Source organism: Phalangium opilio, unplaced genomic scaffold (genome assembly GCF_054372755.1).
Source record: "Phalangium opilio isolate 3A_F unplaced genomic scaffold, DU_Popi_V2 ptg000003l_1, whole genome shotgun sequence".
Lineage (NCBI taxonomy): Eukaryota > Metazoa > Arthropoda > Arachnida > Opiliones > Phalangiidae > Phalangium > Phalangium opilio.
Genome location: NW_028324145.1, coordinates 2,112,538 through 2,140,238, shown reverse-complemented (window position 1 = coordinate 2,140,238; position 27,701 = coordinate 2,112,538). Strand labels below are relative to the sequence as shown.

Here is a 27,701-nt window from a genome sequence, read left to right as displayed (position 1 = left end):
GCCCCTCGATCTATCTTTCAGTCTCTCCCGGCATCGGCGCATGCACGAATACAGATATTCTTTATTCCTTCCACACATCATGCAGACACTGGCGAAGAAACAATAGAATTAGCAAAAAGAAGTCTTCTTCTACGAAAGACGTCTTCCAAAAAAGCTATGGATATCGGTGAATGGTAATGGAAACCGGTTTAGAAGGTTACGATGGCGGCGGCATTGCTGGCACTAACCCTATTGTTCTACAATCTACACTAGTCTTAAGTAATCTTCAAAAATGCGAGGAGAAAGAAAAGGGTGCAATTATTAAGGAATCTTTGGGTTCTAATTGGCGCCACCTGCTTCCTGACAAATAGGCGCGCCTTTTCCAACTTGGCACACGCGCCAACAAAAGGGTAAGGGTAAGGGTAAGGGATCGTATCATACCACCAACGATGATGAATTGAAGTAAATGATAGTGCAATGATATAAGTAGTAATTACTGGTCATTGAAATTTGTCAATGATCACCATTAGTTGTTTACAGATGTTCTAGCTGGGTAAGTTCTGAATTACCAGACTGGCATACCAGATATCCACTATTAAAGAATTAAAATTCCAATTATTTTAAGTGTTCGAATTTTGAACTTATTGTCGACTAAATAATAGTATAATAGTTAGGTCATTTAGCCAAGGCTTAATTTTTTTTTGAAAATAGAGTCTAGACCAGTCAAAAAGGCGTACTGATAACTTGGTTTTGTAGCTTTGACGAAACAAAAATGACTTTACAAAAGATTAATCGATAGTCGCACTTAAGTAGACGACGGATATCTACTTCCGCATTTAATTTACGCACTAATTAAAGTGGAAAGAAATGGAAAACTGTTTTTCAGTTCAAAAACATCCTTGTCTGTAAATTTGCAAATTACAATCCGTTTTTATATCGAAATATATTTCATCATTCCTTGAAAAGTGACGTGCCTCAGCATATTTTAAATAAAAATAAACGAAAAAATTGCCTAATTAGTATTTTATTGTCAGCAAAAATATTTAAGTCAATGCGTCAAAAGAAGTACAGGTTTCGTACAAAATATTCGTAATCATTATTTATAAGCCGTGGGGGCGTCAGGTAAATATACGCAACAACACATTGTTTAGGAGCGGACGTTACGCAAACATATTTCATACACTCAACGTTTTGTCTCTATCTTTATTAACATTAGTTCATTTAGTTCGTTTATGGTGGCTTCAATATGGTAATTCAAATGCATGTAACATAACTTTAAAAGATATGTTCAATAAGTATGAAACTACCTATACATCGTAGTGCTAGAGACGAACTGAGATCTAGTTCGAGAACGACAAGCGAAGCGAGAATTGCCTACACTCGGTTTTGCGGCCCATCTTCCTATTTAGTCTGTACTTAGCCTTTGACAGTGCCTCACCAGGCGTCGCTTTATGACGTTTCACCTACGTCAGTTCATGACAAGTTCTCAGTAACCACTGACACACTTATGGTGTACAGTACTGTTTGTTTCCAAGTCATTCTTATCTATGCAATCGAAGACTGAAATTGAACTCAGATATATCCATTGATGTTTGTAAAGTACTCTTGACTAACCATTTAGCGTTACCAAGAGTAAATCTATTATATATGTGAGAAAGTGTTTTGTTTGTTTGTTTGCTTGGTTGTTTGTTCTTTATACAGTCACAAATTCTTGCAGGATTTGACCAAATTGCGTTGTTGATATCAGTACCCACTTAAGGGGGTTTTTGTCCTTCCCCCAGTGTTGCCAGGTTAGTCAAGAGATTGCCTGGATTTCAGTTTCCATCTTTATTTGACCAACCTGACTAACAGAGAGCCTGACAACACGACATTGAAGTTTAAGCTGAGAAGGGGAAGGAATTTTCTATAGTCCTTTTAGCGAAAACAATCCATATAGGAAGGTTTTAGAAGTGATTTGGTCGAGTCCTCTTGATTGGGATGGCAGCGAACCCTTAAGCATTAAGCCTGTAAAGAATATCTTAGTTAAGCATCGTTTTATTGATTTTGAAAGTTGTCAAAAAAGTTTGTTAAAATAAGAAGCATCATGAAAATGCCATGGTGTTTAATCAGGGATAGATGTAATTTTAGAAGCAGAAATGGAGAACATTTAGTATTTACTTCAGTCCGACTCATAGCCCAGTATAGAGCCCCTCCCTCCAACACGTAACGAAGATTTTAAATTATTTTATTGGCTCACTTAAACTACGTTTAAATGACGTTGCTGACGGGGACTGCGAAAAATACGTAATTCCTTTTTACCTCTGTCGCTATGACCCGCCTCTTCTTTCTCACCCCCTCCCCGTCCCGGGGAAGGGGGTTCGGGACTTTGACGCGCGCCCAGATTACTCTGTTCTCCATTCCTGCTTCTAAAATTACATCTATCCCTGGTTTAATTAACTCAACTATATAAAAACACCGCTTTTAACTCTAAAATTATTATTGATGCGTTTTTGACGCTGTAAAAGCCACTCTATCGAATATTCAGGTATAAATTCAACCGAGAGTGAAACCCGCATTTTTTCACAAACTTCCGAACCGAAACTGGGTTACAACTTTTAACAGTTGAAACAACTTTCAGTCGAGACTCGATTACAAATAAGGGCTCGATGTTCAGATACCCTATCTTTCTCAAGGCACAGATTCTAGCACGAGGTCAAATTTAGAACGTGACCTTTAAAACACTATTTAAAGATGTCACCCACTCTCCGCGTGAAACTGGCCTATTGAATTATACAGCCTGTCCATGACATATCACGTTCAGATTATAAATGATTAATACGTGGCGTTTGTAACTCGATTGGGGGTTGCGAGGCTCTATAACCAGAAAGCGTGGGTGGATAAAGTTACCCTGACACCATGCCACGATGAAGAATGGATAGGGGTGCAGATGGGGTCACCACGATGTCGGTACCATGCCATAGACTCGCACCATAAACAAAGGGAGTTGCGTATTTAATATTCGCAGCGGGTAGCGCAGAAGCATTTCGTCATATACTGTTTCACGCTCGTGTACCGGTTCAATGGGTCAAACCGTCAAAAGCGGCCTATTAAAAATGAAATAGCAAAACTGAATGATAAAAATATTGTAAGAAGCAACGTCAACTCCTATTTTGAAGCATCAGAATTCTATTGGGTCTTTAAATAAAATGTCCTCTAGCCTACGATACTAAATATGTCTGAGGGAGTATAACAAGCTTAAAATAATTAAGTGATCGTGTCTAGAATGCGTATAGGTATAGTATACTGAAATGGATGTATTACACTCGGAGAGAGAGCGAAATACGGATTTTCCAAGATTCGGGAGCTTTTTGAAGTACAAATGGAAAATGAATTGGAATTTATAGCCCCGAGTATACGAAATAAATTTCGGTGGAGAGATGGCCGACCTTGGGAGGTCCTTGGATTCATTTGGGGCAAGATTCCCCAGCTCATGTAGAGTTTTGACAACTGGACCCACCAACTATGATAAAATTAATGTAGTCGAGGCATGGTCGAGGCTATCTTAATGGCTTGTTCTTTATGCACAGTCGCAATCGAACGTTTTAGAAGTGGGTTGCTTTAGTTCCTCAATGTTGGGTGCTCGAACCTCCATACACATTAAGCCTGTTAATAACTTCATATTATAGACCCCTAAAATTTAAGCTTATGAATAACTCTTAATTAAACATTGCTATATTGCTTTATTGAATTTGATAGTCGTGAAAAACGTTAGTTTCTAAAAATAAAAACTTGCAAACATTTTATGCCCAAATACTATTTAGTGTTTAGTGCAACTCTTCCCAGTTTCCAGCCCCTTAATACAACCACGGCCAGCGCTGGGTACCTTAGCTTCGAGCACAAAATTTACTATTTAAGTAAACTTTACTTAAAAATCCTGTTATTTATGAAGAAAGAAATATATATTAAAATGTATAAGGAATCCAAGCTGCATTATTTATAGACGCGTCCATGTCTATAAACAAGCGTTTAACTTCTTGTTCAGATGGCAAAACGGATGTAAAGAATTGTATAAACAGCCAAAGGCGATTCCATTTTCGCCAGACTATTGCAAATCCTGGTATTGCTTGAGTTATTTTCACGTAATGTTTTTTAATATCGAGAATGATGGGCGTGGTCCAACTTAACATGAAAAGAGGAATTACAAGAGAAAGTGGGCGAGGTCAGCAACAACAATCTTGAAAGATGCGAGCTTAGATGTAGTTCCGATTCCGCGTTGTTTTCGGAGTTACTTCTTTCTTTCTAATTTCAAACAAACAAACAAAAAATTAGCTAAATCAGTCATAAAAGCTCATGAACTTTTAATTAAGAATATTGAAAACTAACTGCTACCCGCATTATAATTAGAACTTGATCAAAAGGTTATCAGTGGTTCAGTAATTCCACAAACAAACAAACTTCACCTATTTATAATATTAGTACAGACCCTGGTATAGCTATTTATTTCCTAATTTTTGTTAAGATCGACAAAATGTAAGCAATTTTTAACCTAAACATTATAAAGAAATCTAAATTCAAATTCCCTCCTAAAAAAGAAGAACGAAATAGGGCAAAAAGTGCTTCGAAGAGTTTTGTCCCGGGTTTCATTTCATTAGTCTGGCTAGATACTACTCATAACTCGTTTGTGTTATTCAGGAATAATTTGAACGGGATAATACATGAGAAGTAGCAATACCTTTGACCAGAAGGGGACAATAGAAGAAGGATGACACTCTGTATCGTCTTAATATATTAGTTATGTAACATGAATCTTCCCAGACTTATCCTTTTTGTTTGCTCTTCTGTTCATCCAACTTCAGATGGGCATTGCACCGTATGGTGAATTCTATAACTGTTTGGTACTAAATCTTTAGCAATCAACAAAAAATATCGTCTTTACTTGGGACAAAAGTCCACAAGCACGCGCCTTGGCAAATAAATAGTTAAGCGCTAATAGAGTTATGATGAAGGAACTATTTGTCGCGTATGTGATTCGGTTTAGTAACCTTGCTCCAAAAGTTAATATGATGTTGGGAAGAATCACGTTACAATTACCCCGTTTTCTGGTACACTTGTGACTTATCTCGAAGAAAAATATTATATACTTCTGTTTAACTGAAAAAAGTCATGTATCACCCATTTACAATGCATGAGTTAGTAACTCATTAAGTTAAATGTTTCTAGAGTAAATGCCGACCATCTACACTGATGCTGACTGCGGTGACCAATTACTTTGATTTATTTAGTTCCTTCAATTAACATTATTGCGACTTCTCAAGTTTCATTTCCCTTCTCGCTCCTGTAAATCCCCTACGAACGTTCACTGTATAAAACCAACGCGATAGGAGAAGCATCTAGACTGGTTGCTGTCGTAAGTTTACACCCTGTAAAGCTGGAACGCGAGACACGTTGTTCTTTTGTATACCAACCCACTAAAGCGGTTTGTTTTCGCAAAATTAGGTCGCAAAATATAAAGCTGCTTGACCACCATCTTATGAGTGATTTAAATTCAAAATCAACAAAAGCAAAAACAAAGGGATAGAAATAAATGACAAATAAATAAATCAAGCTAAGCCTAACTATATATATATTTCGATTTTCCTTCAAAAATAACTTGTTAAATTTACTGTTTAACTACTGTGGTGACCTTTCTTTGAAAAGAATTGACCCGTGCGCGTAACATTAAGACAATTAAAACGATTAAGCGGAACAAAAGAGTTTCGATTAAAAACCGAGTGTCACGTAACGTAAGAGTTTTTAAAGCGTCTTTTAATGACTTTTAACTTAAAAAATTTAAGAAAGAATTCCATCCGAAAACAATTAACAAGAGGTAAAACACTCGAACTCATTTTGCAGAAACCGAATTCCAATTTTAAAAGGCCGCATTTTTACCATCTGACCAACTACCTGATAATCAACGCTGAGCCCAAACCTAATAAGTTGCAATTTTGCAGGGACGTTACTCTTGAGTATTAGGTACTCTCTAAGAAAGCTTCGCGGCCATCATGAAAAATGGCGATTAGAAATGGAAAAAGCTTGACTTATTGAATATAGGCCTACCTTTCAACCGATTACGTTGATACTTAAGTATACTGGTTCATTATACCCTATAGATGTGCTTTACTGCTTTTAGCGTAAACATGCCGCCATCTTTTAAAATGGCGCCCGAATACACGTCCAGACGGGCAACTCAAGGTCCGTTGCTGTACATAAAAACCTACTTGTAGAATGATCTACCCCTCGTTTAAATATCTCTTTGCGTGTTTTTTCAAAATACAACAAAGCAAATTTAAACCAGATTAAAGATATAAGTTAACTACACACACTCAAGGTTACTCTTAAGATAAATCTATCCTAAATTATTTCAATTTTTAATTAAATTTTAGAACTACTTTTGTTTGTGAAAAGTGGAGGGTTTTGTTACGACCTTCGCTAAAAAATGTTCCACAAAAAAGGGGTGTGAAAAGGACTGCCTCTTTTAATGTTCATCTGGTGAATTAAATAGCCATTAAAACACTCATTAATGGATGGATGGATTAAATTTTTGGTTTCTAGGAATTAGATGTTTTTATACAAGGTTATTTTAAAGTAAATTTGAAATTAAATACGAGTATTCTGTAGTCGGCTAACAGGGAATATGTAGTGCAGAGCAGTGTTCCCTACTTACATTACAGTGTCGTCAAATTTGAAAAAAATATTGTGAGATTTTCAGATTAAATTTTAAATTTCGAATTAAAAAAATCTTGGCCTACAAATAATTACTCTCACTCTCCCTATGAGTTTAGTCTCGAGACCTTTAATAGAGTCTTTCCCATATATGGCAAGTGGCAACGTCATAACCATATCTCTTACCTTAGTGACATCCACCCTTCCGAGGGCAAATAGTATTCTCTTTTACAAAGTTGCCCCAACGTTGGGGGATTCACGTTTCACTCCCCCTTTCTACCGAAATTTCTCTATAAAAGGGATGTGCAATGCGTTATGTAGAACTATATTTTGAAGTAGTAGTGTTACTATTTCATGAGGTAGTGATTGGGATATGTCACATGGCTATGTTTCGTCTGCTTAAACGTAGATAGATTCAACGAAAATGCCGATGCCCATTCCCAATACACTGATAACGCTACGAAATTCAGTCATACTCAGTAGAGTTCTAGTTGATTGATAAAGGACCCTCCACTACATAACACATTCCATATCCCTTTAACACAGGATATAAAAGCATATTTTCACTAAACAACCAAATTTAGAAATTCTTCAAAGCAATTCTCTAAAATCCAAACAAAAGTCATGTCTTAATTAATCGGCTAAAAGATATGTCGCAACTTCGAAAATTTTGGGAAACACTAATGTAGCTCAACCCTTAGATATTTTAAATAAAATTATTCAAAAAATGTTCTTGATAAGGCAATTTAAATATTATAATTTACGATTGTCTATTTAAATTATTGCTTGAATAAATTAAGAAATCGGGTCAATTTCATTGAGAAACGGTCTAGTTTCGTAAACAGTCTGGAGTTGTCTTTTAAACGCGTAGAAGCAGTAAGAGTTTGTAACATTGAAATTTAACGAGGCTATTACGTAAAAATATAAATAATCTCTATAATAAATTAGACCCTAGTAATATAGGGAGCGATAATAATTCATTTAACGTTTTTGATAACCACGCCCTTTCTTTCCTAATTACCCCGAAAATTGATTCATTGAAGAAATATTAAACAATCCTTCGTAAAGAAACGCGTGCCCAAAGAAATCAAATCATCGCCCGAAACATGAATATAATTAATCAATCTACGAATTTTGAACGAATAACAGTAATAAATACTGTATGTATCTAACCATTATCGTCCGAAACAAAATATGATAATTGGATTTATATAAATTACTAGCAGCGTTTCCGGTCACTCCTTAGGTTAGATTTGTTACTTTTCAGACCACCATTTTAAAAAATGGCGACCCGTCTATAGTACATAGGAAACTAGTATACTAAATATATTTTAACGATATCGGCTGAAAGGTATAGCTGTTATGCCGTAAGATAGTTTTATTTACATTTCTGGCCGCCATTGTTCTAGATGGAAAGGCACCCGACGTTGTCAGTCGGGTCATTTTTTATTACTTTTCGGGCCGCCATTTTTAAATATGGCGGCAAATCGAGCTTCAAAAGTCATAAAGCGCATCTATACGTAACAGGTAACCACTATACTAAATATTAGTAAAATCAGTTGAAAGATACGGTTGTTATTCCGTAAGAAAGGTTTTATACATTACTTTCCGCCATTTTTCAAGATGGCCACGGATTCTAAAAATATCTTTTAATGAGTAGCTACTACCTAATTGTAACGTCTCTGCAAATTTTCATCTTCCTAGGTAAAGCGGTTAGGGCTGGGAGTTCATTTTCAGTCAGACAGGAGTTTTACTTATATAGATATAGATTATTGGAAAGATTATATGGATTCAAGGGATATACACCATGACGTAATTATAAGTTTGCCTGGGGCGTTTAACTGGAAACGACCTTTGAAAGAATTCGAATCGGATGTTGATCCGAATAAGGCGAACGAAAAATTGAGTGAAACAAAAAATCCTATCGAAAAATGGGATCACGAAGAAAATCCTGTTTTCGAAAAGAGCTTGCTCGCTCGAAAGTATTCGACCTTCAAGGCGTCGTTTATGACGCATTTTTCTTTAAATGATAGATTATTCAACTGTCATTTAATCCAACTTGATTAGCCAGGAAATTGAACCACTTTATTTTCTTTAACACGTTTTCAAGAATAATATTAGTTCTATTTATTCCATACTTGTCTTCTGTTTACGGTGGTTTAACGTTTTGTATTTTGACTAGGTTTAACCAGGGAGGAGTAGAAAAGCAGTCGTATTGAGGGATGAACTAGACTAGACTCACAGTGTGAGCAAGGGGGGGGGGTTAAATTGGATCCTTCCTGTCACGTGGGTTACTCTTAGCATATTGAGTTACTATTTCGAATCCTATCTTTAATACATATAGACCCTTTCGAAGTAAAAAGGGGGTTGGCAACTGCAGTATCGGGAACCCTTGCCGTCTCTGCGCACTCTCATGATCTTCCAAGCCTACAGCGCAGGTGTTAAGAAGCGGGATGGAAGGCAAAGTTTTAGCCCTGTGCATTTACCTCTTAGTTTCGGGTCGAAGCGGTCTAATTGCGCGTACAATTTGTCTCCATTTCTACTCCTCCCTGATTCTACATTGTGTATTTACGTGCATCAGCTCTCGCTTGAACAGCAGATGGAACAGATCAGACTAACACTTATACGTGATGAAATGTTTCTGTAGCGACAACGGAAACTTAATCATTATGATAAATGTCAAAGCTAAGACTCCTAGAATGACAATGCTTTAAAAGCTAGACTTATGATATGAATGCTGGATCTAATTTCACAAGTAGTACAGAGATTTCACGTGTAGTGTTCGTCTTTATCTGCTCCACCCTGTATAGCAGCTCCATGTTTGAAATAAGTTGGATAAGGAAATGGTTAAACCACAAATAAATTTGGAAGGAAGAATGGTTTAGGCCTTGGTCAGATTCCATTTACAATAAGCTTATTAGTCATCATAGATCACAAAGACAGCGCACGATACACTCAATCATCATTGGGGCAATGACGTATTTGGGGTAAATTGAGAACACCCATGGATCATAACATAGCGAGAAAGTTTCAAATGAAATTGATAGACACGAATAGCGTGTCCATCAAACCACGTAATGTGTTACGGTTTTGGAAGCGATTGGAACGATATTTGATGGAAAGTGCGTTTGCAAATTTCCCTATACAGAACTGTCTATTTGTGTTTGGGCGTATTATATTTACTTTCTCTGAGATTGTATGCGTTTTGCTCTAAATTACATCATGAAATTAGACAGATTGCCAAGATCGTACAGAGATCGATCAAGAAATAAAATATACATAATTTCCGGAGCTGTTTAAACGTTAGTTTTTCTTTTGCCTACAAGTGCGGTAAATGGAAAACGGAAATCCGAGAACTAACTGACATAGATCTACTAATATAACAAGCAAAACTTTTCAGAGCGCTCTGAGAGAGTCCCAGAGTATTAACTTGAATTCTACAAAACATTTTCTCGTACAAAATCGAATGAAAGCGAAAGTTACAACGATGACCCGCATTTGAATGCCAAATCTAAAAGCGCCCGCGCCCTATACTTTTTGGTTTAATAGGAACGTTTCTGACCCGACCCATAAGTCAATGAGCTAAGGTCATATATTACAATGTTACTAAACTAATTTTCGAAGCGACGGTTTTATGTCCTTGAGAGTAAAAAGTAATTAAAATAACTAACCCCGCTTGAACTCGCTACAAACTAATCGACACCCGTGAATGAGAATTCACCCCTATGACTTTGGTTTGGCGTGACCCTTAAATCATCATGAAATAAATAAAAAAAAATACCGAAAACTAGTTTAACCAGATGAAATAAAGTCGATTAAACATAAAACGCGAAGTGGGAGTTACTTTGACCGTCCACTAATGTTAATTTATATATCAGGGAAGGGGAAGGTCTAATAGAGAGATAAAGCGTCGCCACGAAGTCTCGCTGTCGCTTGTACATATAATGACTATCCAGGTGAGCTTGACCTCTCAAATAACGACAGACCCGTACCATGGAAAGAAATTTTAGTCGTTGTATTTGTTTTCGTGGGTACTTGTCGCGTGGTTCTAGTCAAGGTAACTTCGTTTAAAGCGTAATTTCAGTTTGACTTCTCGATATGTTTCGCGTCAGACGCGTGGGTGTCTCTCGCGAGAACGGGTTAATAAAATAAAACCCATTTTACGAACGCGCTCGCGACGGAAATTTTGGAAAAGCTGAGCAATTTAAAGAAAAAGTCTCATGAACAAACTAAACTTGAGGAAGAGCTCCATGCTGGAAATTTCATTTTAAGAAATCATACGTGAAAGTCGATCCTGTCACAGTCAGACTGATTGTTAATCAACGCCCAGCCCAAACTGCTTTACCTAGAAAGCGAAAATTTTGCGGGGACATTACTCGTAAATAGAAAGTGGGACACTAAGAAAATACTTTTCCAATTCCTGGCCATCTTCAAAAATGTCGGCAAGAGTGGTGGAATAACGTCCACCTTTTCAACAGGTTTAGTACATTTAGCTTTTGCGGATCAACTTGCCGCCATCTCTTAAAACGGTGGTACGAAAATGCAATGCTAGCTCCATATCAATAGAAGTTAGTCGATAGGCTATCTGTATTTCAAAGCGAAACGCCGCTATAATTTACCAGACATGAAATACTTTTAGCGAGACTTCACCATAAACGCGTTACACTAGACGTAAAAACAAAAAAACCAACTTGGCGTGGCAAGTCAAGGAGCGTGGGATTAAACTTAACGTGATATTTAAACAAATCTGGATGATATTGTTTCGAGGCGGATAGAGAGTCGAAAAAACTGGTAGGATAATTGTTTATACGCCTTTCTCGAATTTTAAGTAAAGTCAGACTGAGACCGGATATTTCTGTTAACTTTTTTGGAGCTTTACTTCGATTATAGCTCGAGATAGCGATGAAATTGGTTAATTAAAATTGGATGAAATTAAAGGAATAAAAGGCGGAAACTGGACTCATTTAGGGCCGTTTAAAAAGAAAATTATATCAGATATACAGAGTGTTCCAAAAAAGGGTGGTAGGATTCCATGGGCAATTTTGAGTCGAAAATGTACTATGACATTTTCCCCTTAAAACTAAAACAGAAATATAGTGCTGATATACTTAAAGGGTCATCCATACTTATCTTAATTTGTTTGATCCTGTTATTTTTTTTGGGGGGGGGGGAGGTGTAAAGGAATAATAAGAGAGGAAAGAGCATTAATTTTGACGTAAACGAATGTTAGGTAACAAACCTTCTTGTGGTTAACACCCACATTCTTCTGCTATGTCACGGAAGATTAACATTTGAAACAAAGCAAACAAAACCCTAACCTAAATGGTTGCATTTCGTTCTTCGGAATGCTGTATGTTTGGGCCGAAACGCACAACTTTATTGGCATTATCGAACGACCTCTTTTCAACATACCCCCCCCCCCAAAAAAACACACACGCACGAGCCCTAATCTACGAAAGCGATCGAAAGAGACAACATTGGTTTCTATAGAGTAATTTCAGTCTTACGTATCACAACGTCATACCCTAGTATCTCTCACCTCTGTGTCATTCCCCTACCGTGCGGGAACAATATTCCCTCTTACTAAAACGAGATTAGAGAATGGGAACCAAGTAACGAAGTTTACTTTGAATTATTATTTACCGAGAGGTAAAACACTCTTCACGTCTGGTATTAACAGACGGTGAATGATTGTTGTAATACGATGGCGTGCGCGACATAAAAATCTTGTTTAGATGATAAAATTGCCTCGATAAATCTCATCGATTGAGGTAGAGGTTTTTTCTTATAAATTAACGCCTTCGCGTTGTAATTTCGTTCTTCTGATCAAAGTGGCATTTTACTTAAAATTATCTTTCTTTTCTTTTCTTTCCAGGTAGAATTCGGTGACGACCGAGTCCCCGGCTTCCTACGTAGCTCCGTGTTGGAAACCTGAACGAACGCCTCTTCGTTCAAAGTGGGATTTAACTCGTCTTGTCTCGGCGTTGGTTGCTGCGAAAGACTAGTATTTGGCCAAGGAAACTCTTTGTACACGTAACAACACGGAGGAGAACCACAACCATACGGAGCAACGCCCGATCATATTCCTCGACTAACTTCCTGTGCCAAAAATATTTCATCTTTCTAGGAACAAACTATAGAAGCTCCGAGGATTCAGTCGAATCACAATTTTGTTACGGTACCCGACCAGAATAGGCTTGGAAACGTCGACAATAAGGTAGGGAAATTTCCTGGATCATTTTGCCTAGGTGTCTTACTCCAAATGCTTTTCAAGATGAGTCAAAACAGTCGCATATTTGTAACAAACCTATATTTTCAAGTTTAACTAAAAGAAATTATCTTGTCATTCAGGGACGTTCCTGGTATGGGTAAACGACTCCTCGAAACAATGATCGTCAGGCAAAAAAACCCTTCGACCTACGAATACGAAACGAAAAACTCAACCGAATAAATTGAGAAAGTAATCAACTCGAAATAAAACAATTAAACAAGAAACATGCCCGGTAGTTTACTCGGTTTAGGATCTTCCAAAGTACGTCGCAGCGAATCGGGAAGATCTGATCGTTCGGACATCTCGGCATACAGCGCAGACTCGCGAAATTCTGGCGCTAAAAAGGTCAGTTTCAACCGCGCTGTTCGCGTCAAAAAATACCCACGACGGGGGGACTCTAACGCCGGTGATGATGGAACGGCCGAGGTTAGCCCCGAGAAAAGGTTCTGGTTTAAAGTCTATAAGAACAGACACCCGAATACAGACATTTACGGATCGCGAAAGAATAAAGATTCGGACGACGGTGAATATGGGACATACGGGAAACTGCGACCAATCGCTGAAAATAACGATGGTCCGCGTTCTTTACCTAATTTAAAATTAACAACAGACGTTGGGGTTGGAACTGATTCGACAACGCGGAACTTCAGGAAAGGCGCGAAGCACAGCAGCCAATTACCGCCGGACCCGCCATTTGTGCGACCTAATTACGTCAAGAAAATCGTCAACAAATTTAACGATGAAGCCGTCATCAAATTCCAACATGACGATGATTATTACGAGGATGAAGAGGCGGAAAAGAAATTCGCCCACGTTTCCACTTCAACGTCCACAACTCCAACGACAACCATTCCGAACGGAACGTTGTACAGAAAGCCGCCGGAACCACCCGTTGATTATGGTGCCTCGGAAAATCCCAACGGAACTACCGCGTCAACACCACGAGTTACGTCAAAGAGTAAACGCAATCCATTGGTCAACGGTGTGAAAGTAATATTCGGTATGACTCAGCTTAAAAAACGTGACGATAAAACAAGCAAGAGTAATCTCGTCGATTCCAAAAATCGGGCAAACCTTAAAAAGAACGTTAGTCAAGGCACAAGTACCCGGGACAAACCTGTGATGAGCAACGGGATAAGCCACAAAGGACCATACAAGACCAGTATAGTTTTGGCGGATGAAAACTCCAAAAAGTACCGCAAAACTAAAGACGCGGCAACTTTAACTAGACAAGGAAACGGAAATGGTTCCAATTGGGAGCTGAACAATAATATGGATGACAAACACGATAAACGGCTGGCCGTTATCGACGATGTCGAAAGAAGAATTTCTACGCAGCAACCCATTGAAATTTGGGACAGCGGAGATAGACTAGTGTCAGATCGAAGTCGGTTCGAGTCCTCGGTTGATAAGACACCAGAAGGTCGTTTCTTCCGCTCTTCGGGGGAACAAAGTCGCATTTGGCGGAACGAGAAACGAACGGTTTACGAGGAGGAATCATCTCCCATCATAATCCACGAGAGACGTGCGAAATCACACGGAGATTTACGAATCGACGATAAAAATTCTTCAACCACCATCAAACCATTACCGGGGAAAGTTTTGTCCAGCGATGAAATTTACCGGAGTTCCAACGTGGATTCCAAGGACTATACAATAACTCCGTTGAGCGGAAGTCGCGTTAACACCTTAACTAATACATTGACCAAAGACAAAGGTATTCAATGCGGGCCAGACCAAACTGAAGAAGATTCGAAATCCAGTATAAATCGGTACCGAGTGATACGTTCCAAAGACGGATATGTCTCCGCTTTTAGCGACGTTCCATCCTTGGACTCTGACGAAAAAGAAAAATATAAGAACGATTCCAAAACGCGTACACCAAGTATGACATCCACCCTGAAGACAAACGGAACCCTATCATCGGACGCAATTTACAGTATGGTTGACAAGTCCAAGAAGAAAAAGAAACAAGCTTACGTCACACCGGTCGCCCGAACAGCGTCCCCAATTCTAAAGAACCCTCGAGGCTATCCTTACACAGCTGGTCCCGAATCGACCTTGAGTGGAAGCGACACCTTGAAGAAGGTCAAACAATCCCAAAAAGGGTTCGGGTTTCGACTAAAAAAGGCATTTGGGAGTTCTCAGGGTTTGGACAAAGATAAGGGGAATACGTACACGTCAGCCGTTGAAGATGACGATAATTGGTATGACGTCGACGCGGACGTCGCCGCCGCTGAGAAACGGGGCAAGGATGGTGTCACTGCGGGTCAGAAATCGCACTCGGAACCACTTAGATCTGAACCTGATGATGACGACTTGTCTAGTTCTGCTAGCAACGATGGACAAAATAAACGAGACTCGACTCCCGCTTCGGTCATCCGCGAAATGAACCATAAGAAAAGAGAAATATCTTATGAGAATGTTCCGCATCTTAGCGCTAGTCACGGAAGAGAAATTGGCGCGGGGAGCGGAAGTGGACTTTGGTTCCGAGACGCCGATGAAGATTATAGAAGAGAAATGGCCCAAAGCGATGTTTCTTACCCTTCCGGAAGTCACGTAGGTAACAATGGATACGATATGACCGTCGGTTCCTCCGCGACTTTATCTAGGTTGCGCGACAAACGTGGTGGCTCCAGAGACGACCTAACGACCACACCCAAAGCGTACACGCTGGACAGAAAACGTACATCCTCCTCAACGGGTAAGAAATCAACGGGTGGAAAATTGGACAAGGACAACAAGAACGACGTTAAGATACTGCTCAACGGACACGAAATTAATGACGTTGAACGCTTCACGCGCTTGGATAAAAATCATCACCACCGAAGAAGCCAACGTGGTAGGAAGGACGATTCCATAAGATTGGTATCTTCGGTCCAAAGTGACCCAGTACATCACAGGGGTGGACTAGCTGCAGCGTACAAGGCGAGACAAAAGGCTGCATTGAAGAGAAGCAACAGCGCCGCAACCGGAAGCGTCTTCGGTAGCCGTTTAAGCGTCAATAGTCCATCCAGGACACGTAGAGGACACCAGTCTTCCGGTGGTTCCGCCGTTGACAGTTCGGACAGCGATTCAACCCGACGCAGACGCACTTTAATAATGTATATTCCCGGTATTAGTCACCCGGAACGTCGAGCCAGCGACGAGGACAAACTGTCCCGGGTTTCGAGGACGCAATCAATGTATTCCGCTGCCAAACCCCCCAGATACCAAAAGAATCCCAACTCTAATTTAAAATTGACCGGAAGTTCCCATAGAATTAACACAGCTAACTCGGATCTGTCTGAAGAAGGGGACACAATCACTCCGCTTCGATCCGAAATGAAACGTAAGTCCAAATCAAAGTCACCCGGTGACTCCATTGGAAGATCTTCCGGAAGGAACAGGGACTTAAGGAGGAGACATTCCATGCCCAAGGACACAAAATTTGGATGGTTGAAATGGAAAATTAAGGGGAAACCATCGAAGGAATCTTAGGGCAACTTTTCGTTGAGCGAAAAGAAGCAAATCCAGGTGATTATGTTAAATAGCGCGGTCGTATTCAGGGACATTTTTGAAGATTTGAAACTGGTCAACTATTTCCATTAGGAAAATGAACATGTGTTAATTGTTAAGAGAAAAAAAATTGATAATTGCGTGTTTTTTTAAAATGCCAAAATAGAAATGTAAAGTCCGTTCGTTGATAATTATGTTTCTTAAAATTGACATATATAGGTCGGAAAATTATACATTAAAACCCGATACATGAAAATGAAGAATAGTCAAAGATTTAAAGGTGCTAGTTAATTTAGTTAATCAGTTCTGATATTTTAAAATAATTAAAATCCTTTTCAATTCAAATCTTTAGCCACACTTACTAAGTTTGTTTTTTTACTTACTGTACTACCTCTTGAAAAATAACCCCCCAAAAAAGTCAAATTTGTTTTTAGTTTGATCATATATAATAAAAAAAATGTATATTTTTCTAAAAGCGGGGAAACGATTTTTCTGTAAATATTAAAATTGTGTGTAAAAATTAAACACAATTCCGAATTGCGTTTCAACTAATCAAGCTTAAATTAATTATAGTAATCACTCTAAAATTAAATCACAGCCAATTCTGTTAATTAACCAAGGTTTCTAGTGTCTTTCACAAAGAGAAAAACAATTTAAACCATATTTTAATAAATACGAAACGCTTTTTCAATCGAAACAAAACGACCACCTTTTTTCATGAATTTTTCCTAACATTTCACTCTGTTCTAAAGGATTAACCAATTTTGGCAAAGCAAGTGTATAAGCCAAATTTTCCAGCTATATCCAATAACACCAAAAATTGGGTCCTAAAACAACAATAACTCCAGAAACTATTTGCTAGGGCCAGAATATAATGGACGCCCGAATGTAGAAGATACACTGAACCGGATGTTCTGAAAAGGGTGTTTAGGGCCGAAGTACAATGGGTTGTATCATAAGTTTGTAACATATGTTCCATAAGTATGACATTTTTTATACTTCGTAATGCTACAGACTTACTGAGAGCTCTGGAGCTAGTTAGAGAACGACACGACAATAGACTACACTTTCCATCTTCCAATTTATTCTGACAGCGATTCACCAGGCTGTCCAGGCATCGCTTTATGAGAATCTATGACGTTTCACCTACGTCACTTCATGACAAGCTCTCACTAACAAGTAGATGATTTGGTTCGAAAATTGTTTATGACATTTTGCCCTCCGGGCTACCGTTTTTGAGTTATGATTGGAGTGTTTTAAATGAAAGACAATGCTAGTAAAATTTAAGGGTCAGCGTAAAACACTTCAATCATAACTTGAAAACTGTGGTCTGAACGACAAAATGTCATAAAACATTTTCAAAACCACCCAAGGAACGCATTGTACTTTGGTCTTACCACCCTTTTCGGAAGTAGAGATGTGAGTCGGTATTTTACCTAACACCGCGTAAATTACCGGTAATTTGCCAAATACCGCGTAAATTACCGATTTATATCTTACCGTAATTTTATGATGGTAATTTCCCAAACATTTTTGAAACTTTTGTGCTCAGAGTCTAAACCTCTGGGAGTAAAATCAAGTGTACTAGCCAGTCTGAGACTAAAGTAATGTTCCTGTTTACTTAGGAGTCCAGTTTTCCCCTGATTTGCCGTTCGTTCACTTGTCAGTTCTGGCGGGGAAAACGTAGTCCTCTCATCCTAATATTGTTAGTTAGTGTAGTGTTGACTTGCCAAGAGATGACATGCCCAAGCCAAGGGCTTATTACGCCTTGAAAGTTCATTTCATATTTAAATGATCAATTTTACTTTGAAAATTACTTGCAAGGCGCCAACCCGCACTGGCAAAGGTGCGCTAGAAATTTTGTCTTTTAATAAATATTCAGAGATCAGCAGATCAGGAAGACGACGGCTGCCGTTTTGGTAGCAATAATGTGCAAAACAGTCAAGCTAAGTATAAATCACTCACAATCTTACGTCTAAGCAAGTGATAACATAAAGTACCTACTGATCGGTAATCTTTATTTTCCCAAAATTTTAATCGGTAAATTACCATTTTTAAAAATTACAGTAATTTCACATCTCTAATCTTGGCCCTTATATAAATCTACGAAATATTCCTGGGCTTCAAATTAATACATAGAAATTGTGATTAAGGGGCCCATCTTGCTCTATAGTCAAGCTTACACAACGGCAATCAGTCAATTTGCGAAAGTTACAGGGTGTTTAAAGTTATCGATTCTGTGGCCTTAGAATAGACCCTTTAAATATGATATTCAAAGAAAAAGGGCTCGTAAAAGATGTAGGCATACTGTAGTAGGATTTCTTTGAAAACGAGGTAATTCTCGATGTATTGGGCAATCGAAAAAATTGAAAAAAGTGGGTGGCAGTCGCGAGCAGAGAGAGAGAGAGAGAGAGAGAGAGAGAGAGAGAGAGAGAGAGAGAGAGAGAGAGAGAGAGATAGCCTTATTTGGAGAAATTCTGCAGCCAACGCAAATTTTAGGTGAGGTTACAGTAACCATCTCGAGGGTGAAACCAAACAATTAATCAAAATATTTTTGAATTCAATATTTAAGTAAGTGTTGAAAGTGCTATGACGTTCCAGTTAATTATCCATAAGTCTGAAATCGTAAAATCAATTGAAAGTAATTTAAAATCTAATATAAGGTGGAGAGATTTCCAAAAGAGTGATTTCCCCCTCGAATTTTCTTGTTCTTATCATTTATTTTATATAGAAGAAGTTTTTACCTCACCAAGTGACAATGACGTCACGGAGAGGTATTACAATGGACGTATCTGTCACCCCGTTCGCACTTGGCAAATCGGAGCAAACGTGTTAACAGAAAGTTAAGATGTACGCGATGATAGGCTAGGGTTACGAGACACGTCTACCCTCCCAATAGCAGCTAGGACTTCCACCAAACGTTCACGCAATTGCGAGTTTTCATGTCATTCACTTTGAATCCATCGCCTTATATACCCTAAACTTCCAATAATAGGGGGCTAACAACTTTCTAGGGGGAAGAGATAGTCTGACGTCACGCAGCCCCTCTGGTTGGCATTTTTGCGCGTAGAATACTGCTTCCAACCGTTAGGGGGGATGAAACTCCAGTAAGAGATAGAAGGGTGTGACGTTTCGGGGTCAGAACTGTTAGCTCCCTATTGTCAAAAAGGCGTTCGCTAGAAGTTAAACGTTAACAATAGCTATGATTTTAGGAATAACGTTTCTTAAAACGACTTAACTAGGATTAAGGTAAATTACTGACGATTAATATAATTAATATCAATAATTTAAGAAAAATATCTTAACTGGGTAGATAGCCTTCGTCTCGAATTGGAGACGTATATTATGGTTTCCCAACTTGTTTTTTTTATACCTAGATAGATTCTTACAAATTTACGATAAGGAACATTTGGGCCAGTGGAAAAAAAGAATTACTATAGCGTTTCAGCCCCCAAATTGATTTAGTTATTAGGTCAATCGGCAGAAAGAAAAATAGCACCCATAAACTTTTGTTAGTTATGGATGGCAGCAGCATGGGAGTTGTAAATAACAACAGGTGGTCCCACTTCCCAAATTCAAACAGGTAAGATAACGAATTTAGTGAAATTTTATTCAAACATGAATAATGAACTGACGCTATTGTTGCGCAAGCTTCAATTATTGTAAGATATTAAAACCAGACTTTTTTGTTTGTTTTGTTTAGAATATTCGACGGTACAGAGCAAATAAAAAGTAATAAATAAAATTCTGTGTATTTAGTATTTACAATGCGTAATTACAGATTTTGACTGCAAGTAATGTCTGTGACACGTTGTATAGTGATGGCCGATATCGCAAATAGACCATTTTCAAAAGTCGCGGGTAAAATAGAGACTGCTGGTGTTTGACCACGTGATTTTCTTAAGGGAACATGATAGGGTATGTGGATCCAAAGATCTTAGGTAGGCCAACGCCTACGAGATTTTATATACATCTCTAGGCGTTGGGTAGGTCTATGGCTTTAAACAATAAGAACTTTGGTGGACTGGTAACTTTGAAGCCCCATTTAACATCTTTGGGTTCGCATACCTGATGTTTCGAGTTAGCCCTATCAAACAGCGAATACTGTATTCCTTTTTGGAAAAGGGTCCATTAACCGCTTTTGGTAGCAATTCTTTCCATTTTTTGGTTTATGTACCAAACTCAACAAGATAATGGATATTGACATCGTTTTTACCATAAGCTTATAAGATATGTTCCAAAAGAATGACACTACCTATACTTCGTAAAGCTAGAGACTTAATGAGAACCTGTTCGAGCTCGACGCGAGAATTTACTACACTCGGTTTTGCAGTTCATCTTCATGAAACAGGCTGAGAAATAAGGATTATTTTTTAACCGGAGATATGGCCAGTAGAGCCTAAGCACTTTTAATTATAAAACTGGACATTGTCCACTTAAAATGGTGAAACCTTGGAACGTTGTTAATTAAGTGGCCACAGGGCCAGAAGACCCCAAGCGTTTCATTTCTAAACTGGCCCAGCTAATTTTTAAAATGGACATTAGCCCAGGGCCACCGCTTATTTCTCAGCCTGTTATGAACTTGTGAATTTACCCATCTTCCACTACCTTTGCACTACCAAGTGCCGGGATAGCAGATCAAATAAATGTAGAGATCTTTTGGTTGGGGAAGAAGCTAAGATTCCAGCAAATTTACGCAGCCATACTGGTGGGTTGAATGCAGAAAGGAAAGCTGAAACCTACAACTATGGGCTATGGCTCACAAAACTGTGGTAAGACTTTTAGGAGGCTGTGACTACTTCTAGGTTCTCAGCCAACTGAAGGAAGATGACATTAGCCAATTTAAATGTGCCATCTATCGACTTTTAGAATATCAGTAAAAATTGGTACTATGACCAATATCGTAAATTAACGGTTGTCAATACTGATTACCAATGCAAATATTCAAGTTTTACAGGTACCAATACTGATTCTAACCGATTATTTAAACTCAATGAGATCAACGAAACTGTTAGGACAATAGTTATCCAGTTTTTTGAGTGGTTAAACCAGCCATTTAAATTAATCGGTTAACCGAAAACCGGTTTTTTCGGAAGTTGAAATCCTAGTTATGAGGGTTTTACTGATTAAGACCCATCACTAGCATTGAGGCTTTATCCAATAATAAAAAAATAATAATCATTTAATTATGATCGAACTGATACTGATCTCAGATCACTTTGTGCTCATCACTAGTTCATATGATAAAACCATCCAATATTACTTTAATTTTTAATAAAAAGCTATTAACTCCATGCTTTATCCAAAATACAAAGCACAATGCCACTGGCAACCAGGCCAATTCCCAATGTTGACTCTGAATCAATCAATAAAGAGCCAATCAGAATTCAGTTAGATTCCTACATTTAAACCATGGAAAAAGAATGCGAGTGAGGAAATTAGTTTTCACGCTATAGGATAGGCAACTCCCTATCTACAATGGCAGATTATTCTGTATATACTCTGTTACAACATCGGTTGTCAGCACGCGTAAAGCTAGGTCTCTGTGCAACGTAGCTTTGAGCGTGTTGACAACCGACGAAAGAAATAATTTGTTTCAGTATCTCGGAGATTCTAAATACTATTTCTTTCGTCTCTTGTCAGGATAAGCAAAGCTACGTTATAGAGACCTAGCTTTGCGCGTGCTGACTACCAAAGCTGGAACATAGTATATATCAAATAAGCTGCTGTCGTAGATGGGGAGTTGCCTATCCTAGTGTGAAAACCAATTTCCTCGCGCGCATTATTTATCCATGTTTAAAATACTAAAGTATGGATGAAGGATGCGCGTGAAAAATATTCGACGCTCAACAGGATGTGCAACTTCCCTATACTAAAAAGTAGACAAGCCGATACTAGCGCCGCCTGGCTACCAGCAATGGAAACCTTCGCGGGAAAAATAAAAAATACTGGACACGAGAAAAAACACGCGCTACCATCGTTTTTTTTCTTAGCGTCGTCTGCTAGAAGCAAAACAGTTGTTTTTTTTCTTATGTCCAGTATTTATTATTTTTCCCGCGAGGGTTTCCAGCGCTGGTAGCCAGGCGGCGCTAGTATCGACTTGTCTACTTTTTAGTATAGGGAGTTGCACATCCTGTAGAGCCTCGAATATTTTTCACGCGCATCCTTCATCCATGGCTAAAGCACTATGTAGATATGCAATAAAAATATTTACTGAAATTTTTCTCCGTTTCTCCAACTAGCCTTCCAGCAATGGTGGTAAAAATGAATGTTAAGGCGTTTGTAATTGGAACGGCGAAAGACAAATCTGAATTTGAATTGATCATATTGGTTTAGTTAAAGGCAAAATTTAAAATGAATATCGAAACACTGACCAGCTGGACCCAAAGCCAAAGCATAAATAAGGGATCCACTTTGATTAATTAGAAAGACTAAGACATACTAGTAAAGAAAAAAATCCCAAGTATCAAGAGTGCAACTCATTTATATGAAACATTTTGTTCAAATCACAGAAAAATTCAAGAGCTATTTGACCATAGTTTTTGCCCTCTTGAATTATGTCAATGGTGTTTGAAATCGCCAGCTTTCTTACTTTCCAATTTGTGGCAAGAAAGTGCAGTTCGTTAATCCATCTATGAATGAATGTTTTTCCTCGAACCTTATCAATTCCTACACTACCGTGTCGCAAAAGTGGCGTAGTGAAGCCCCAAATGGCTGCCACTAATACAAACCATATCACCGACTCAGAAACTAAAATTAGTTTTCGAAATATCAACCATCCAATAAGGGTCAAGCTACGTTAAGATCATACCCATTGTCTTTAAGGTCTATTTCGAAAAGAGGTCATCCAATGACAGTCAATGGAAACACTAGAATCAAATACTCAAATAACTCAATCAATTACATAAATGAAGCTACTGCAAAAATGCAAGAACAACGATATACCTAACAACTGTAATTTGACAGCCAAAGGCTTAGGACGCTTAGCAGTAGCGAAGCCGCTGTACAACAACCTGGAGCCCCAGCGACCGTCTACGAGATACTCAGACTCCGATCGATTTGGCTCCTTCGCCGTTTTTTTCGGCGAAAGTGTCGCCATCTAGGTTAGAGTTATTAGTATAACATAATTCCAACCTTGCGATCCCCTGAATACTACATATTTCTTTTGACAGACACTATAGTGTAGCTTAATGCAAATTAAGATATAGTTGCATTAACAGTTGTAAACGATTATGCAGCGTCGCGGTTTGTGATGCAGACCTGACAAAAAAATTATCCACCGGAAATTAAAAATTTCAAATAAAAAGAGCCAACGGCACGCAGTGTTCCCAGGTGGTCTCCCTCCCAAGTACTGACTGCGCTCGACGCTGCTTAACTTCGGTGATCGGACGAGAACCGGTGTATTCAGCGTGATATGGCCGTTGCCGAAATAACACTAGCAAAATTTCATGATAAATCTGATTTGATACACAGTTTGAAAACGAAGTTAGATAGTCTACTGGAATTTATACAAAATTGTTTTGAATAGGGAGAGGGCAAACCCATTCTTGTCACGTCATAGGCTTATATCTCTTACCTCGATTCCATCCCCCTATCGCGCGCCTACAAACGTTCCCCTAAGTAGAGGTATAAAATGACGTCGGATGTTCTTTCCCTCCCTGACAAACGCCCTCTCCCTATACAATACAGGACAAATTTTTCCGCCAGATACATTGACGCAATGAACGCAGATTATTTACGTACCGCGGCATTTATGAATTATCACTAAAACGAGCTTTAAATGTGTGTGTGTTTGATTTTAGTTTATTTAAGGAAGTGGGCCGATCCCGGAGGTACTGCAATACCGGGCCAACCCGTGGCGGAGGTGGAGCAAGCCCCGAACTCTCCGCCGCCGTTCAAAAATAAGTTTAATATCTTGGGCCCCAATGGGACCCGTATCAGATATTAAGCTGATAAGAACAGATACTACACTTTGATCTTAGCCAAAAGGCCGAGAAGCGATAACCCACATTTGTATCCTTTTAAGGATATATAAAAATTCTTACCCAAACCCTGTATGGAAGAGGTGTCATATATAATACCAAGTGTATGCTTCACATACCTACGTTATTTCTCATAACTTAATGTAAAATATAGACGTTTTTTATATATGGTGCTATCGAAAAACGTGTTTAAAAATTGACCTTATTTACTAGATAATTAAGAATATAAGGGTCTTAATTTTACGTTCTTCCCATGAAAAATAATGCAAGCCGTGCCATCTATTTCGCCTTCGTTGATAAGATAATCAAATTTAAGCTTATCTTATATCATGCAGCTAAATAAAATCTGCTTAAGATAAAAAATTATAGCAATCTGTTTTTTACAGTTTTTTTAAGTTTAAAATTCTAAGGCAAATTGATAAAGACTCCACCAATAGATGGTAGCATTGTTTCATAAAATAAGATAAAACATAGAAAAGGCGCAAAAATTCAAACTTACTGAATCTGATATAGTTTACACAAATGAAGATTATGTAATGGTATGAATTCTCCATGTTTGTAAACTATCTATATTTGATCAATATCATCAGAAGGGGATAATAGAGAAGTATTATTCTAAGTGAGCGGTTTTAAATCTAGAATTTAAGCTAAATATAAAACAACTTTAGAAATAGCAGTTTCTGAAATCTACAAAATCTCTTTAACTATGGTTTTCGTTAATAAACACATGCATTTCAACTTTTATAAATGCGTTAACGAAGCTAATACATAGTTTACAGGCGTGGAGGATTCATACCATTTGCACAAGGAGACCTGGCAACTTAGAGTGTAAAATAGCAGACGATTTTACACTCTAAGTCGCTTGGTCTCCTTGTGTTAATGGTAGGAATCCTCCACGCCTGTAAACTATGTATTAGTAATTAGTCACTATCAAAAATCATAATTATTTTGTTTAGCTATATAACTTGAGAGTGTCACCCTTCTTCTATTATCCACTTCTGATATTACGTAAAAATTATCATTCAATTATATTTGACCTTATCTACATAGAGGCATGCCAATTTGGGGTTGGTTGTTTCATCTTTGGCCACTTAAATTTTAAGTAACTCCAAACATGCATTAAAATTAACAATATTAAAATAAGCATGCGTAACTATTAGTAAAGTGCATTGATTAAATAGGTTTAATTAACATTAACGCGCTTAATAATTTATTTAAACTTAAAAGCTTACCTTTAACCTTAGAAAGACGCATCCCAAAAGCACCACAACACTAGAATAATTCTATTTCTAAATATAGGTCTAGTAAATGTAAATAACACATCTCAAAAATAGGGACTTGGCAGTACTACGTCATGCAACGTCAGGCTACCTTCCACTAGTGCTAAAAAACATACCAGGAGGAGGGGCTTATGTAGCTTTCATTCTGTTAAAAAAACATACCATAATGGCGCTGGGGGCGGAGTTAAGCCCGAATTGCTAAGTCCCTATACGTAAACAAGCAACCTGTCTAACACCTGGGCTCAAATTTTCCAAGAAATAGAGAAAAAAGACACAAAAGGAAGGGGGTGGAGACAAAGAGATAACTTCAATGGCGCCAGCCCAGTAGTTTCTGCCTTTCACACGCACTCACCTCGGTGCAAAACAGAGCAGCAGGCCAGTATGTCACGTGTTCCTTTAAACAAGAAACCACCGAGGAGGAGAGGGGGGGGGTGTTGTTGTAAAATAAGTCCTTTTATTTATGGCCACCAAATTTTTCCATCAAAAAAACCCAAGCCGCCGTACTTTCCCACTGGTCCTCTTTTCTGACCTGTTCCTAGCCTCAACAGAGTATTTTAATAAAATAAATTCTTCCCCCTTCGCGACCAAGTACAAGCATAAGTTCATAAGATATGTTCACCATAAGTTTGTTAATCTCTGGTTACAAACTGGTGCTTGTAATTTTGAAGTGATTGAAGTAGGACGTAGATTAAGGGTAAAGCGAAGACGCCTGGTGAGACGCTGCCGTCAAATTTGGGCTTAGTAAGTTCAGACTAAATAGGACCTAGATGGAACTTGGTCCCGCAAAATTAACCACCATCGAGTGTAGCTTAGGACTTCCGTCGTTCTCCTTCTCGAACTAGTTATCTCGAGGACTGTAAGTCTCACCTCAGTAGCATTACGAACTTGTATAGCTAGTGTTATACTTATGGAGCGGAACATATCACTTATAAACTTATGGTACACAAGCAACCCTTCCTCAAAGAAAAGCTTTCAAGGTTAAAGTTGATGGACAGGACGGTCCTTATCTTATTTTTAGTTGAAACAAGTTGGGAAAACCAAAATATTACCTCTCCGAGTCAAGACGACTACTTACAAACTTATTTAGCCAGATATGGAAATGTTTCTTAAGTTAAAATTTATGAAATATTAAAGCAGTATACAAAGCATAGCAAATTTACTGTAAATCAGACGACATTTTACATCCAATAATGATATACTTGTACACATTAAAATCATCCGATGGGGGAAAAACGGGAAATGAAGAGATAAAACTTTGGAGGGATATTACCTTTACGTGTTTGTAAAGGCCCAATTTTCTACTCCTCAACTGTATGCCCTCTATGTTCAAAGCCATATTCACAACAGGGTTGGCATGTAAACACTATCCTCTCGTTTCACCTCAACGATTTTCTTAGTTTAACAACATGACTGTTAACGTCACATAACACCAAAGCTTATTTGTGGCTACACACACTGAAAGTAAATGCGTACCATAAAAAGCATGAAAACACGAAGCTATTATCCGATTACGATCAGACCTTTCACTGGTCTGGGCTGCGTTCAGCAGAGCTCACCAAAAAAGACAGCGGATTTTGGAAATGTTTACCGGTGAGCTCTGTCGTCATAGCTTTTCTCCGGTCATCGGCGTTTTATAAATGACGCTAGCGCAATAAAGCGTGCAAGGCACCAAGGCTTAACAAAAATTGTAGGATAACATATTTATAGAGATAGATAACAACTTTTATAATTAAAATTAGAAAATAACATATCTCTTAAAATTCTCGGGTGATCAACTGGTTTCACGCCAATTATATAGCTTAGTCCCATAAAGTTATTTGTATTAATTCCTCCATGGTTTATTCGCCAAGCTGAGAACTACGCGTTTTACGTCACGTTATCCAAAGAGCCGACTATTTTCTTTGAAGACCGCGCTAGCTCAGCGCTAAGCACCGTGACGTCAAAATTCAAAAGCAAAATCCCGTTATGTAGGACACTGCTAGCAGCGCTGCGCTCTGCTGAACGCGGCCC

At 38.4% G+C, this 27,701-nt stretch overlaps 1 protein-coding gene, 1 long non-coding RNA gene and 2 other non-coding genes across 4 annotated transcripts in view; 1 reads left to right on the top strand and 3 right to left on the bottom strand.

Annotated features, from left to right (window-relative positions):
• The window catches only part of LOC149717076 (uncharacterized), a 35,607-nt gene extending 18,476 nt beyond the window's left edge, over nt 1-17,131 (top strand). The window contains exons 2-3 of the mRNA XM_089834991.1: nt 12,536-12,877; nt 13,012-17,131. Of these exons, the coding sequence (XP_089691117.1) occupies nt 13,157-16,411 (3,255 nt within the window). The 5' untranslated portion in view covers nt 12,536-12,877; nt 13,012-13,156 and the 3' untranslated portion in view covers nt 16,412-17,131. The remainder of the gene's footprint in view (nt 1-12,535; nt 12,878-13,011) is intronic.
• LOC149717073 (uncharacterized) lies at nt 853-25,907 on the bottom strand. Its single transcript, XR_016365724.1, has 3 exons — nt 25,644-25,907; nt 2,866-4,257; nt 853-1,983 (listed from the first exon to the last, which is right to left on the bottom strand). It is a non-coding gene; the product is annotated as an uncharacterized LOC149717073 (long non-coding RNA).
• LOC149717075 (5S ribosomal RNA) lies at nt 23,737-23,855 on the bottom strand. Its single transcript, XR_016368838.1, has one exon. It is a non-coding gene; the product is annotated as a 5S ribosomal RNA (ribosomal RNA).
• LOC149717074 (U2 spliceosomal RNA) lies at nt 24,240-24,431 on the bottom strand. The gene has a single exon (XR_016368479.1). It is a non-coding gene; the product is annotated as a U2 spliceosomal RNA (small nuclear RNA).
• Nucleotides 25,908-27,701: the final 1,794 nt, after the last annotated feature.